We start from the raw sequence: 14003 nt of genomic DNA, 5'->3' as shown, positions 1-14003 counted from the left end.
AGAACATATTACTGTTAATTGTTCTCAAACACTTTTTTTATCGTTTTAATTAAACCTACTGTATTTAGGGATTATAATTGACAAAAGCTGGAAAATTCAGAAGCGAAGCTTATATGCATCAGTTGGCATAAATTAGGACCGGTCAAACTATTGCATAGAATACAGCAAAAAAATGACTCTAAAAGCTATAGTTGACCAGAAAAAGTGGCTGGAACATAGTTGCCTAGCGCCGCGATTCTATGGTTGACCAGAACAAAATTAACCAGAACATAGTTGCCGGAGCCGCGGTTCTTGATTTTATAAGTGTTGCACAATCTGCTCAACTTAAGAAATACGAAGTTTACTTGTTAGATTTAAATAATAACATTTTAAATGCAACACCCTGAATTATTGGGAACTGATCTTCTAAATAAGAAATGATTGTAGGACAATTAAATTAAATGCTGGGCTCTAGATAAGTGACAATTGGCACCAAAAACATGAGCATATCAACAGCGCGCAATATACAGTGAACTAATATGTATATATGTACAATTTACAACGGCGTGGTGCATTGCACGTAAAGCCAACAAAATTTCAAGCTCCAGAATGAATCAGAAAAATTTCTATCATTATTTCAAGAAATATTGACCAACTTAACTTTTTGTCCTCACGATTATGATTTTTAACCAATATGTAAAGCGTAACATGAAAAAAACCATGATCCAAATCAGTTCTGATTCGATTCATTGAACTTGAAAGCAGCAAACGAAAACAATAAATTAAGTAAAACATAGCCAACAGACAGTTGGAAAAGAGTCAATTAACGTAATTAATCAGAAAAAAAAACTGACTCTTAATAAAATTTGGTAATTTACAATCAATTAACTCAAAGTCAAGCTCTTCTCCAAAAGACATCGTGAAATGGCGAATATAAATTTCTAAGGACTACAACTATTTTAATCGAAAAGCAGAGGCTGCGATTCCTGGATTCTATGTGATGATAATTTTTCTCCCATTTCTTGCTTATCTATGCTGTGTCGTGAGTGAATGTATGTCTGGTTAAAGTGTCTGTTCAGCAGTGTTTAGAGCAAATCCACTTCAGATCTTTGACTGAACTGACAAGAGTGAGAGAGTTGACTGAGATCCAATTGCACTGACAACAGTAGGCCCCCCATCCCTTCTTCTGCCTCCACGCTTTCTGCAGCCTCTGCTGATCCGGGTAGGAGTTTCGGAAGAAGAGGTAGTCGCAACTGTCCTCAACCCATTCCTTGTGGGCGAAACTCACAACTCTATTAAAAGCATGATGTTTATTTAAGTAAAGAAATTAATGTATGAACAGTCTTTAAAAACCAACGAATTTGTTGCTTTTTAATAATTGCTTCCGACATCGGCGATTATTTTTTTAAAAGCAAGTAAACAAGTTATAAGCAAGGATAGCTGGTTATTGTGCAAGTAGCACAGAACGTTCCGACCAGTCTTAAAAATTTTTTCAAATGAGTGCCGTTTTTTTTGCGTGGCGTGATAAAAAGAGATGAACACAGAACTAGTAGAGCTTAGGCATATTCGACAATCATAAAAATAAGCAAATCGGATAACTATTTCTGTTGAAACATGACCAGAAAAATTTTTAAAATATATATATTTTTTTTCAAATATTTTGCTGAATTTTTTTCATTCTCAAAATGGCGTTAAAAAAACTCCAAAAACTAACTTTATTTGAGTAAACTTAAAATTAAACACAAATAAGTTATTATAAATTGCTTAAGTTAAGCATAAATACACCTGCTCGCTCGAAATAGGACTAAAAATCAAACTGAGAAAAATTGAATATTTTGATGTCGTTCGAATCACGACTGAAAGGTCTTTAAACTGATATATCATTAAAACCATTCCGATGATTATTTGTGGTACCTGATTTTGCGAGGAAAACAAAACAAAACGAAAGCACCCTAATGCAAAGTTCCTCCCCATTTTTCGAATAGTTGGAACAAAAAGCGACTCATTTGCGCTGTCAAACTATTTAACTTAATTATGTTAAGCTTTTTCGTTATAATTTGTTTGTTGTCAGGTACCTATATCAAAACAACTTAAATACAGATCTGAGTTAGTTTTAACAATTGAAATTTGCATTAAATAATTAACACAATTAATATAATAGTCTGTGCATTGGCTGTACTTAATAGCTGGTTATTGATCAAAACGAACACTTTCAATGTCAACACATTTTTTCGCAACAACATTTGCGACTTAGGTTGGAAAAAGAAAGAAAATTATTACTATAAATTAAGCTTTGCTTGTGTAAACATGTTGTAAGAAAACAAAACATCAAAAAATTTTCAAATTCAGAAAACTATGCACCTCTAAGCATAGGCTTGATAAGTCCTTTTTTATTCCAAGTCGATTTCGTAAATCAACCGGACTGAATATCCTTTCGAGTCTTGTGGAGCTGGCGAAAATTTATCCAATTAAAATCCTACATCCCCTAAGATCTTATGGTAGCTTAAGATCGGCAAACAGTAGCCACAAAAAAGCAGAGAACAGAAGCTTTGAAATTGCCAAGGCTACAGATCATAATTGTAGCAAAAATGCCACCAAATGAGTATTTTTATAAGCGGTTAAACCGGAGAAAGGTAGTCATAATAACACACAACGCTCACTTCGCACGAAATTCATGATGTGCCTGAATCGAATCCCTAAAACGGAGATAAAGAGTCTCGCGACTTCGCACCTGCGCCACGACCACTTGCGAACACTGTTATTTGCGAACACTGGCCATCAATAAACAGATGTCATTTAAATGCCAATGTTATACAACCAAAAGTGCCACTAAATGAGCACTTTCATTTGCGGGTTGGGCAAAAAAGTGAACTCGTAACATAACATTACGCTCCCGTATGTTAATATAACGAAAATGAGCTAGTGAACGCTATTTGTAGTTTATAATGGCTATGAGTTTTGAACGCTATTGAACTTGTTTTTAAAACACATTTTAAACAGTGTTTGAAACGTGTTTTTTAAACACATTGTAAACAGTTTGAAACTCAGAGGCGTGTTTTAATGATTCCAAACCTATTACACATGCTCTCAAGAATATTCAAATGGATGACACTGACCTATTGTCACACTTGACACAGTGTAGCCTCACACACCCACCCATTTTCGCTGTTTTCTCTTCTTCAGTGGAAACTCCTCCTAATTTGGGGGTGGCACAGCTGCTCTGTTTGCACTCTGATTGGCTAGTAATAATTGGGCTTTGATTTGCACTAGAAGAATAGCTGAAACAATAGGCCCAATGATAGTCAAATAGTCATACAGACTACAAAAAAGTATCCACCAGATTGATATCAAGTGGTTTACGCGTTTGCATACAAAAATTATTGTATATCTACAAAGCGAATGTAATCAAAACGGAAAGATTTTTCAAGCAAATAATTTCACTATTTTTTCACGACAATCAGAACAATTTAGTTTCGGCAAATTGTATATATTAGATTTCGCTTAATATAAGGTTGCAGTCATTAACGTTTTGAAAAGCATAGAAAAGTATTTACTCGAAAAAGTATGCTGCTAGACCGGCATGAAAAACAGCACATCGGTCACTTTCATCATTTAAAAAGTAGCCCCAACAAAACTTAAACACCACTTGCGATACCAAAATGAATTAGTATCACAACTTACGGATGAACGAATGAAATCAAACAGAAAAAAAACCAAAAAACTATTCAAAAAAAAATCCGAAATGTTGGAACTGAATTACTTGCACCTTTCAGAACTTTTACAATCAGAGGCGAAGTGAAGCTTACCAAGCATATATAGCATGACAAACTAACCCACAGAAAACGAGATTAAAGCCGTAAAAAAGTATCTACAAAAATTTCCTGCATTTGTCAGTAACAAAAACTCCTTTCGAGAAAAAATGCAACGAAATAAGACAATTGAATGTAAAACACAAACTTACAATACAAACTTACTAAGTTGTCGGTAAAAAAGCCGAAAACTCTTGAGCACAAACGTTGCGCCGCAAAAACCATAAAACTAAAAAAAAACTCAAAACTAGATAAAACAATTTGCTCCTTAAACGACTCAAAAAGAGGCCTCGAGGCCGACATATCATTAACCGCAACCCTTTGAGCACAAAAAAAGAGAAGAAAAAAACGAAAAAAAACTGCTATACTGAAATAGGAGCTGATAAATTTACAACCAATATTTTAAAAAATCAAGCAGTACGGGAATTTAAAATGCAGACATTCTCAAAAATTGTCTGCTTGTTGACGAACGTACAGAATTGGAGATGACTGCCAATTCCACCAAATTAATCCTGTGAACAAAGTAAGTGCCCGATAGCAATACCCTAGCTTATCGCAAGGGAAAAAACACAAAATTTAGACTGCCGGACAAAATTAAGCGCAATTTCAACTCTTCGGAATGCTTATTCAATGTCACTTTTTAGACAATATTTGCTTCGAATTTCCTAAAACTTTTCACATGGACCGAGAGCAAATCAGAGCTAACCCTAATGGACCTATCAATTTTTGGTCGCAAAGGCTTGTCATTTTAAACCGGGTCTTGTCATGATTTAACCATCTGCGCTGAATTTTGCATCGGACTGAACTCTTTCTCGAACAAGCACAAAAAAAACATTGTCCATGCAAAGTGAAACATTTTCAATGATGAAACTTGAAATAATCAGTGCACAAACTTGACTAAGCTCAGCTGTTCTTACATGTTCACACAACTTGACACAGAGGCGAAGCTTCTCTATAAAGTACAAAAAGAAAAATAGAAATCAGCATCGAATTAGTAAAAACTCGGCTACGTCTCGGATTCGATCTTCGACCTAAAGAGTATGGGATTCACGCATTAACAACTCAGCCACGGACGCGAATTACATCACAAGCCACAAATAAAGCAGAGAACAGATGCTAGGATCTGGAGATCTTGATTATAACAAAAAGGCGCACAAGTGAACACTCTTAATGAATTATTTTATTTGCGAGTTAGGTTAGAAAAAAAGAAGGTTCGTACGTTCGTACTAATACATTAACTGCTTGCTAGTGTAAAAAACTGCTAAACAAAAAAATGATAAGTTCATTAAAAGTAACTCTAATCTTTTGCTCAAGTTCCATGAAAAAACTTTGCTGAACTTCAAATTAATTGTGGCCCCAAATACACATTTAAAGGAATACTAGCGTTTAACGCACCTTCGGTGCTTCGAAATTTTTCGACAACTCGTGAAAAACCGCATATATTGGAAACAACATCTGCAAACTTTTAGTGTACTCTGACTGCACCCAATTACAGGGTTGGTAATTTCGAACTTTAAAATCTTTTTATTCCCATTTTAAAAGCGTCATCTCGAAAACTTAATGGGCCTCTGGAAAAATTTGGAGGCCAGATTTGCAATCACTGAGAGTCCCTGAGAGCACCCTACTATAGGGTTAGGACTCCAAAACTTTGTGAATTTTTTTAAACCTAAGTTTCCAGAAAAAAAAAAGAAAAAAAAACGTCTTATCTCGGCAACTAAAAGGATTTGAGCATTCATATTAAGAGGCAAGATTTGAGACGCCTGGGTGTACGCTGAGAATAAGATTGTATCTTCATCAAGCTAGTAGTTTCACATTTTTTGAATTTCTTTGTAGATCAGTTCTTTGAGAAATTTGGAAAAAATCAAAAAACGTCACATCTCGGAAACTAAAAGCATTTGAGCAGTCGCTTTTAGCAGTCGCATGTGGCAATATTTGCAACTCTTTAGAGTACCCTGACAACACCGAACTATAGCGTTGGGAATTTCAGAAATTGCGAAAAAAAATTAATATAAGTTTTCTGAAAATTTTGAAAAAATCACAAGAAGCGTCACATCTCGAAAACTTCAAAGAATGAGAAGTCATATTAGGAGGCAAGATTCGCAATATTTGCGATTACTCTGACAGGACCCAACTACAGGGTTGGAAATTTCAGATTTTTCAGAAAAAAAACTAATATAAGTTTCTGAAATTTTTTTGAAAAAATCACAAAAAACATCATATCTCGAAAACTACAAGGATTTGAACAGTCAGATTTGGAGACATCATTTGTAATTTGTAACTCCTTAGAGTACTCTGATAGCACCCAGCTACAAGGTTGGGAATTTTAAATTTTGAGAAATAATTATTTAATATTTTCTGAAAATTTTTGAAAAAATCACAAAAAACATAATAGCTCGAAAACTACAAGGATTTGAGCAGTCATATTGGGAGGCAAGATTCGCGATCCTTGATAGTACTCTGAGAGTACCCAACTACAGGGTTGGGAATTTCAGAATTCAAAAAAATAAATTTAAGTTTTCTGAAAAATTTTTTGAAAAAATCACAAAAAACGTCATATCTCGAAAACTACAAGGATTTGAACAGTCATATTTGGAGGCAAGATTTGTAACTCCTTAGAGTACTCTGACAGCACCCAAATACAGGGTTGGGAACTTTAAGTTTTGTAAACTAATTTGTTATTTGAAATTGCTGAAAATTTTTGAAAAAACCTCAAAAATCGTCTTATTTCCCTAACTAAAATGATTCGATTATTCAAAACTGGAGGCCAAATTCGCAAACCCTAATTCGATATTGGGCTGCTTAATTTAAACTCGGTAAAATAACAACTAAAATCAAATTGGAAAAATCGAAAAAAAAATTCTTAACCATTGCAATATACGATATAGCTTAAACATGCAAAAAGAATACGTTGAAAAAGCTTAAACATGGCGAGATAGTGAAGCCCGCATTTAAATATATAATAGATAAACCTGAATTTGCATTTAATTTCGTCCGCTTCTGTAAAAGAAGCAACAGATTAGAAGAAAGTTGTACTGAATAATTCAGCTTTCGCGTTCAAAATGTTTCACATCACATGCTTTACTTTTTCTTCTCTGCTTAATCGAAAATAGTGAAAACTGGCAGTTTCAGACCCGGAATATACTGGTATGTGTTAAAGCAAAAAAAACTTTCAACAGGTATTTCAGATCATTTTTTGACGAGGCACTTTAGAAGAGTTAAGACTTGACACTGCGGTATATTTTATCCACTTGTTGAAATCATACCATGAACTATAATACCTGGGAATGGAGTACCCTGACGAGCTAGTAGTTTTGACATCTCCGTTGAGAGGTTCTGTGAACTCGTCTAGCAGGTCTTCTAATAAGCTATTAGACTTATTTGATTTTTTGCTCTGATCATATGAAAACAACTGGTTATCGCCATGTGACATTTCAGCTTTCTCTTTTTTCCGTACAGCAGATGTACATGACTTCGACACATTGTCCAGTATATTTATTAAATCTTCGTCAGAGTCCATAGTTTTCTGAAAAAGCATTATAGGAATCACTGAAAACTAATGTCAAAGAAAAAACAAGGATAGCCGGTTTCTGTGCAAATAGCACAGAAAATTCCGATCATATTCATAATAAACTTAAAATTGAAAAATAATCGATTCTTTTTATACATTAGCGTCAATTGTAGCGCTGGTTGCGATTTGAGAGCTATACGAACGCGTAGAAACTTAGTGAATTCAACATAAAAGCCAACAGTTGTCTTCAAAATAATGATAAGCAAAAATGACAATACTTTTAAAACGTTTTTTCCACTTTATTTTTTCAGATATTTTTCATTGCCAGCGAAGCACAAAATTTAACATCCAACACTAGCTTTTTAAAGCTAAAATTAAGTTTTTTTAGGCTATAGGTCTAAGTAAAAGTAAATTTTTTAAAACGAATTTTGCTCTATCGCTTTGCTCGCTCAAAAATAAATGCAAAATCAAATATTTCAAACTCCTTTTACTCAACACTGGGAAAGTTTTTTGGATTTTTTTTTTATGTCGTTCGACTGAAAGGGCTTTTATATGAGTCAACTCAGTCCGATGATTATTTGTGTACCCCATTTTGCGTGAAAAACAAAAAAAAAGAACTAAAACACACCCGAATATAAAGGTCGGAACAGAAACACAAATGATGCAACGTTTTGAAAAAAAAATCACATTTCCTATTGAGATTCCGATTTTGGTGGAAAGGGAGGTAATCAGAAGGTCAAAAATATATAGTAACCGAGGTTACAGTCAGGAGTCCCTTCATCACACATTCCAGTCAAAACCCATCACACATTCCAGTCACAACCCGGCGTTCGCAATCTGTATTGCCAGCGAGAATCTCTGTTAAAAAGCTGTCTGCCCTGAGTTCCTCCGAACTTATACTTAGGTTCTTACAAAACTTGTTCGAAAATTTCTGTGGTAGGTCGACCGCGCCCTGAATCTCAAAAGCTAGCGGTTGAAAAAGATATCCAACATGAACAAAGTCTTTATGCTTATCTTTTTTTCGCTCTTCAGCTTCAACGGCAACCTTATCACGGTTACAAACTGACCCCGCACTAATCCTACTGGGGGCTAGGGAATCTACTACCGTTACATTCAACTAGAACCGCATACCGACTGCCCATGGAACTAGCGTCATCCTGATTGGTCCTATAGAGGTGCCGTGGACCCAAAACAGAAGGAATTCGAGTAGTGGATAAAATCTGCTTTATAAGGGCCAGTAGTAGATGTTGGAGGTTAAGTGGGGGGGGGGGGGGGGGGGCGCATGGCAGACCTCATGTATTAAGTTACGTTATCGATTTCCGGTCTGCCATGCTATGTATTAAGATTGGGTATAGACATAGAGTCACAATGTATTAAGATAGGGAATACCGATGGAAAGGTTTCAGTGTGATGGTAAGATAATGGTAAGAAAAACGTAATTTTTTTGGTTTTTGTGTGGAAATGTTTATTTTTTCCGCAAAATTTTTGGCGCGTGTTATCTAATTGGGAACAATTAATTGTTAATTACGTGTAGATTGTAGAATTAAGGTTTTGTTTTTAGTTTTTTGGTTCATGGTAAGTCAATGGTAAGAGTTTTTGTGCAAAAACTTGGAATTTTTATTATTTGACCTAATTTATTAGATAATCTTACTTTCTACCTAATTGAAACAATGCTGACACCTACAGAGATTTCGAAAAAAATCAAACTTTATTAGAGATAAAAAATAAATAAATAAATTACAAAAAGTTTTAAATTTTATTATCAAAAAACCAATATAATACGACATCATGAATAAATTTACTAGACCAGATCAGTTCTTAAAAGTTCAGTGGTTTTGTATGAATTCCATCATCTTGTACTTGTCTTTTTGAATAAAAATTGCTTAGTCCTTTCTTTGTCTGTTCATATGTTGCCACCATATAATTTATAGTTCTGAATCCTCTATTTGTAGATCTTAAGTTGATTGCTTCATCGAGCACTCTCCTGTACTTTGACATGGGTCCATCTCCAGAATCTTCGAGAACTCGCTTGTTTAATCCTTTACTGCTAAATTTGAACTTACCTGACTTGTTGTCATGGCAGCAATATGTCTTGCTACAGAAACATAGCATTTCTGTACATCTACATTCTTCTTCAAAAAGTCCCGGCTCCCGCTTTTCATACTTTTTATGCGTGCTGCAACACGTTCGAGGGAAGAAATTCGATTTTGCATCCGCCTTGAAAGAGTCTCTGCAGTCACTTTCCCTCATTTTTTCCCAAGCAGCTCTCTTATCTGGTTTGATACAGTCGTATAAATTTTCTTCAGCAAGAGATAAGTAAAGCGAGTGTGTGTCCATCTCTAACTCTTCATATTTGTTTACATCACAAAATTTGTCGAAAAAGTTATAGTAGAGTTCCGACATTCTCAGTTTCGCATACTGCAGTATGAAAAATGCAACGATGATGGGTTCTGTATGTTCAGTTTTCATCTCCTTCTCTTCTAGCATCAACCACTGACTGACACGAAATTATTAAAGCATTTCCGAGGAGAATATTGAACAAAACGGTAAATTTTGGTGCACTGCAATCTAAGTTCCATATAAAAGTTGAACAGAGGAGTTATAACTGTTCCATTTTCTAGCTTGAAACTAGATATCAGCATTCTCTGAGGATGCTTTAACACTTCGTTCTCGATTGCATACGTTTTCATGTAGTCTCCAATATCGTTTCTTCCATCCTCAGTGTTTTTGAATATTGGAGGAAAATTGGCAAATTTTGATTTTAGCTCATCTGGAACAACTAAGTCGCACTGAACGTAGCCAAAAAGAAATCCATCTTTTTTTGCTAGAAGGGAGTCTGTAGAGAGAGGTATTTTATAGGGAAAGTGGGTTTTGACGTGATTTTTGATCTTGCCATTGGTTTTGAAGTTTTCCCACCAGTCACACCCCCACATTTCTTCCACTTTGTATCCTTTCTCTTTAATGTATTCTCGTCGCATATCATCCATCTCTCTCTTCTTGTTTCCTCGCACAATATCCTGTTCTGTTAAGGAGGAACGAGCTTCTTGACAGGAACAGAAGTGGTAGTAACATCCCATTGCTTCGAATACTGTTTTACAGTGATCGCAGTAACCATCAACATTAAAACAGTCGATTTTTTTCTGTTTTCCAGATGTAAAAAAACTCTCAATTTTACATTCTGGTCTTGATTCTTGATAGAAAGTCATGAACCTATTCTCAAAGTTGCGAGTTCGATTTTGTATAGCCTTGAATTTCTGCATTTCAGTATCAAACTCCCATCTCGTGTACAGTCCTGTTGGCATATCTTGACACATTGAGAAAGGGTAAAGCTGGCTTGCATCAATTCCAACGATTGATTTACAAACATTTGATGAATTTCTGATGTATGTTTCATCAACTACAGCTTTTCGAGTGAAAACAATGGAAGGTCCACCTGTCATGTCCTCTCTAATTTTTTCACACAAGTCTTTATCACTTTCGCAAAATGGATAAAGCTTGTAATTTGTAGATTTGTGTAGACATATGTTTGCTAGATTTGGGAGTGTGCATCCAATCTTCAACATATCTATCCCCTTGTTATGATAAAACTGAATCATTTTTTGCATTGCCACCAGGGTTGGAACTACATACTCTTTGTTGTACCACTTCAAAAAGCCTTTGAACACAGTCATTCCATTTTTCTTCCAAGTCTCTTCTAAATAATTGTAGTCACCAAACCAGATGGAGGAACAGTCTTGATTTGAAGCTTTTTCAGTGCCTGTTGTTCGTCAAACCCACTTTTTCTAAGCTTCTCATAATCAATGAAGTCTTCGTCTAGAGGATTGTTGTTTCTAAGTTTACTGAAAAAGGCTTCACACGGTGGCAATTCAGGAAAGTCAAGTTTGTCTGGGTTATCAAACCACTCATAGGGAAAGAATTTTTTCGTTTTGCTAGCTTTATCGAGTTGCCCCTCCCAGAAACTTCATTATGTCGAGAAATTGTACATCTCCAAACTTGAAAGATATAAAGTCATTTGATTTTTTGATGACGGATGTTTCTTGTTTTTTATCGCGAATCAAATATTGATTAGGTAGGACTTGATCAAGTTTAAATCATATCTACCGCTGTTAAATCTAAAAACAGGTAAAGTATTTACATATCTCTCCAGATGTTGTTTCAAATCAATGAGTTGAGTTTTTTGAATTCGCAAGAATTGTGTTGACATATCTGCTTTTTCCGAATCTTCAATGCATTCGTCTTCGTGCTCAAATTTAATATTTGAATAGTTTTTGCCACGTTTGTTCAGCTGATCAAAGATCTTTTTCATTCTTTCATTGACAACTGTTTCAATATTTTGAAAGTTTGTTCTCATCTCCAGCTTATTTTTTTTCAGCCAACAGCACAAGCTTGCTTACAAAATCATTAATAAAGTTCTGTGGATCCTTGTTGTACAAAAAGACGGGTTCATCAATCAGATTCGATGATATAGAGACTGAAATGGGGACATGTTTTCCAATCCAGGTAGTAGTTTGCGTCTCTTTTAGTTCCTCTGTAGGAACACAAATCGACTCAAAGTCAAAAAATGCTAGATTATTGAAAAGCTTGTTGTTTTCAGAAACTGGAAGACTGAATCCTTCTAGCTTTTCAAACAAGGTTTCGCGAAGCTCATAGACGTTCTTTGTTTAAATATGTTTCACTCGGTCCTTGCATCTCAGAAGATGTTTGTTGAGAAAGTCAGATCTTTTGAAGAAAGTATCACAACTAGGACACCGGAAACACTTGAAGAAACTATCTATATCATTTGTATGAATGATATGATTATTAAATCTCAGTAATTTGACTGTTCTGTCAAATCTTCCAATACTTCGTCGAGCTAGTTCTCCTACATATTCTCCTTCTGGGATATCGAAATCGTATATAAAGATGTTCCTTCGAACAATTTCCTCGACAACAGGTAAGTCTTCTACTGAAACTCCACGAAAACGTTTACGATCATAACCAGACTTTGATACACTTTTAAAGTATCTAGAAGTGTGAGAGTCGAGATCATTATGTCCGTTCAAGTACATGGCCAATGCACGGAAAAGACACAAATGATCTTTGTAAGGTTCCTTGTCCTTGTTAGATAAAAGACAGTTCACTTGCGTATGTCGTAATAAAGGTTCGGGTAAGACAGAATCCGGACATCCCATGGGGATGTTTTTCAGCAAAGCAGCAAAAATTGTAACGTTAGTAATCAACTTGATTCTCCATTTTGTGTTTTGGCGTTCTTGGGTACATTGCTCCACAACATTTCATGGACGTAGAAACATCGATCTTCACCAGTCTCAATTCTTCGAAGATCAAAACCCAGAGCAATGTTGATTTTAGCGGCAGAACCGAGCTTGTTGAAGACTTCTTCAAGTTTCTCGTTAATTATTTTAGTCACTAACTTGGACATTTGGAAGTTAAATACCTTATATCTTCCTTTTTCTATCTCCGTATCCACCAGAAAATGTTGACAGGCACTAAGTATCTCCTTTAGTTTTTCACCATTTCCCCTTCTTCCTCCGCAATCTTGTTCAAGTCCGCTACAGTATCATTGGGTTTCAGTTGTTTTGCTCCCTGTTCGTTTCTCCGATGTTGTTGGAGAGAAAAATAACTTGGGAACTCTTGCTCGCAAGAAGGACAAACCGTCGACTGCTTCGAACTTGGTTCAGCCTGCTTCTTCGCAACATGATAACCCATCTCCTCTTTGCGCTTTGTATAAAAATTACAGTTTGGACACGTATGTTTTTTTTGTTTTCCACATCTGTTTCGATGTCGAGCTGCGTTTTGACGAATATACAGATTTCCACAGTCCTTACGATTCACTTTCTCGTTTCGGTTAAGGGCAGGCATCATCTAAAAATAATTGGGACTTTCGAAATGTTCCAAAATTAAAATTTTAAAGTACCAATTGAATGAAAATACTTACTTTTGTTTTTTGGTGAAGTAACGAAATGTAAAATTTGAAGTAAAATTAAATTGACTGTTTCTGATTGGCAAACAAAATGAATGATTTAACCAAATAAAATGAGTGTGTTTATACTATCAATGACGCCTACGCAATTATCTTTTTACGTTAATGACGTCATTCTCTAAATAGAAGTCACATCATCAACCACGCGACATTCCTTTTATGGTAATGACGTCATCGCCTACGTCATCCCTTCGAAATTTCTAGATTTTTCCAGAAAAATTTTCAACCAATCAGAACTAAGCAGTTTCTAGACATAACTTTGGATCCAAAATATTCATTTTTGAAAAATGTCATTTAAAAAACATTTGAACTTTCTCAAATTACTCTACAAGAAAAAAAGAAAATATTCCGTGTGATTTCCTTGTTGATGAGATAGACGTAGATTCTTTAGATTCTTACTTTTTTCATAATTTTTTTGGACGTTTATGTTGTCCAAAATAGAGTTCTCCGACTAAGTAAAGGTCTCTTTAGGGAAACTTACTCAACAAAGAGTTTACATTTGATCCACATATTGCGTATCAAAGCTATAAACTTACTGCTGAGTTACACCTGACTAGAAAATTTTTTTAAAATCATTTTAGAAAATTTGAAGTTAATAAAAAAGTCGTACGATAATATTTCAAAGACTCTTTTTTTCCCTATCAAACTCCCAATTTTGTCAAAACTCCCCAGCAAAGATCTTTATTCCTCCATTTCTTTAAAGATTTTCAAAGATCAAAATCTTTCA

The 14003-nt window shown here is 35.1% G+C and overlaps 1 protein-coding gene across 1 annotated transcript in view; it reads right to left on the bottom strand.

The window, feature by feature from the left end:
- Positions 1-417: 417 nt before the first annotated feature.
- LOC134844048 (cilia- and flagella-associated protein 418-like) overlaps positions 418-14003 on the bottom strand; it is a 115065-nt gene continuing 101479 nt past the window's right edge. The window contains exons 2-4 of the mRNA XM_063860507.1: positions 7067-7313; positions 3096-3257; positions 418-1271 (exon numbers count right to left, since the gene is read on the bottom strand). Of these exons, the coding sequence (XP_063716577.1) occupies positions 1055-1271; positions 3096-3257; positions 7067-7305 (618 nt within the window). The 5' untranslated portion in view covers positions 7306-7313 and the 3' untranslated portion in view covers positions 418-1054. The remainder of the gene's footprint in view (positions 1272-3095; positions 3258-7066; positions 7314-14003) is intronic.

This window comes from Symsagittifera roscoffensis, chromosome 4 (assembly GCF_963678635.1).
Source record: "Symsagittifera roscoffensis chromosome 4, txSymRosc1.1, whole genome shotgun sequence".
Lineage (NCBI taxonomy): Eukaryota > Metazoa > Xenacoelomorpha > Acoela > Convolutidae > Symsagittifera > Symsagittifera roscoffensis.
This window is presented reverse-complemented; position numbering and strand designations above follow the sequence as displayed.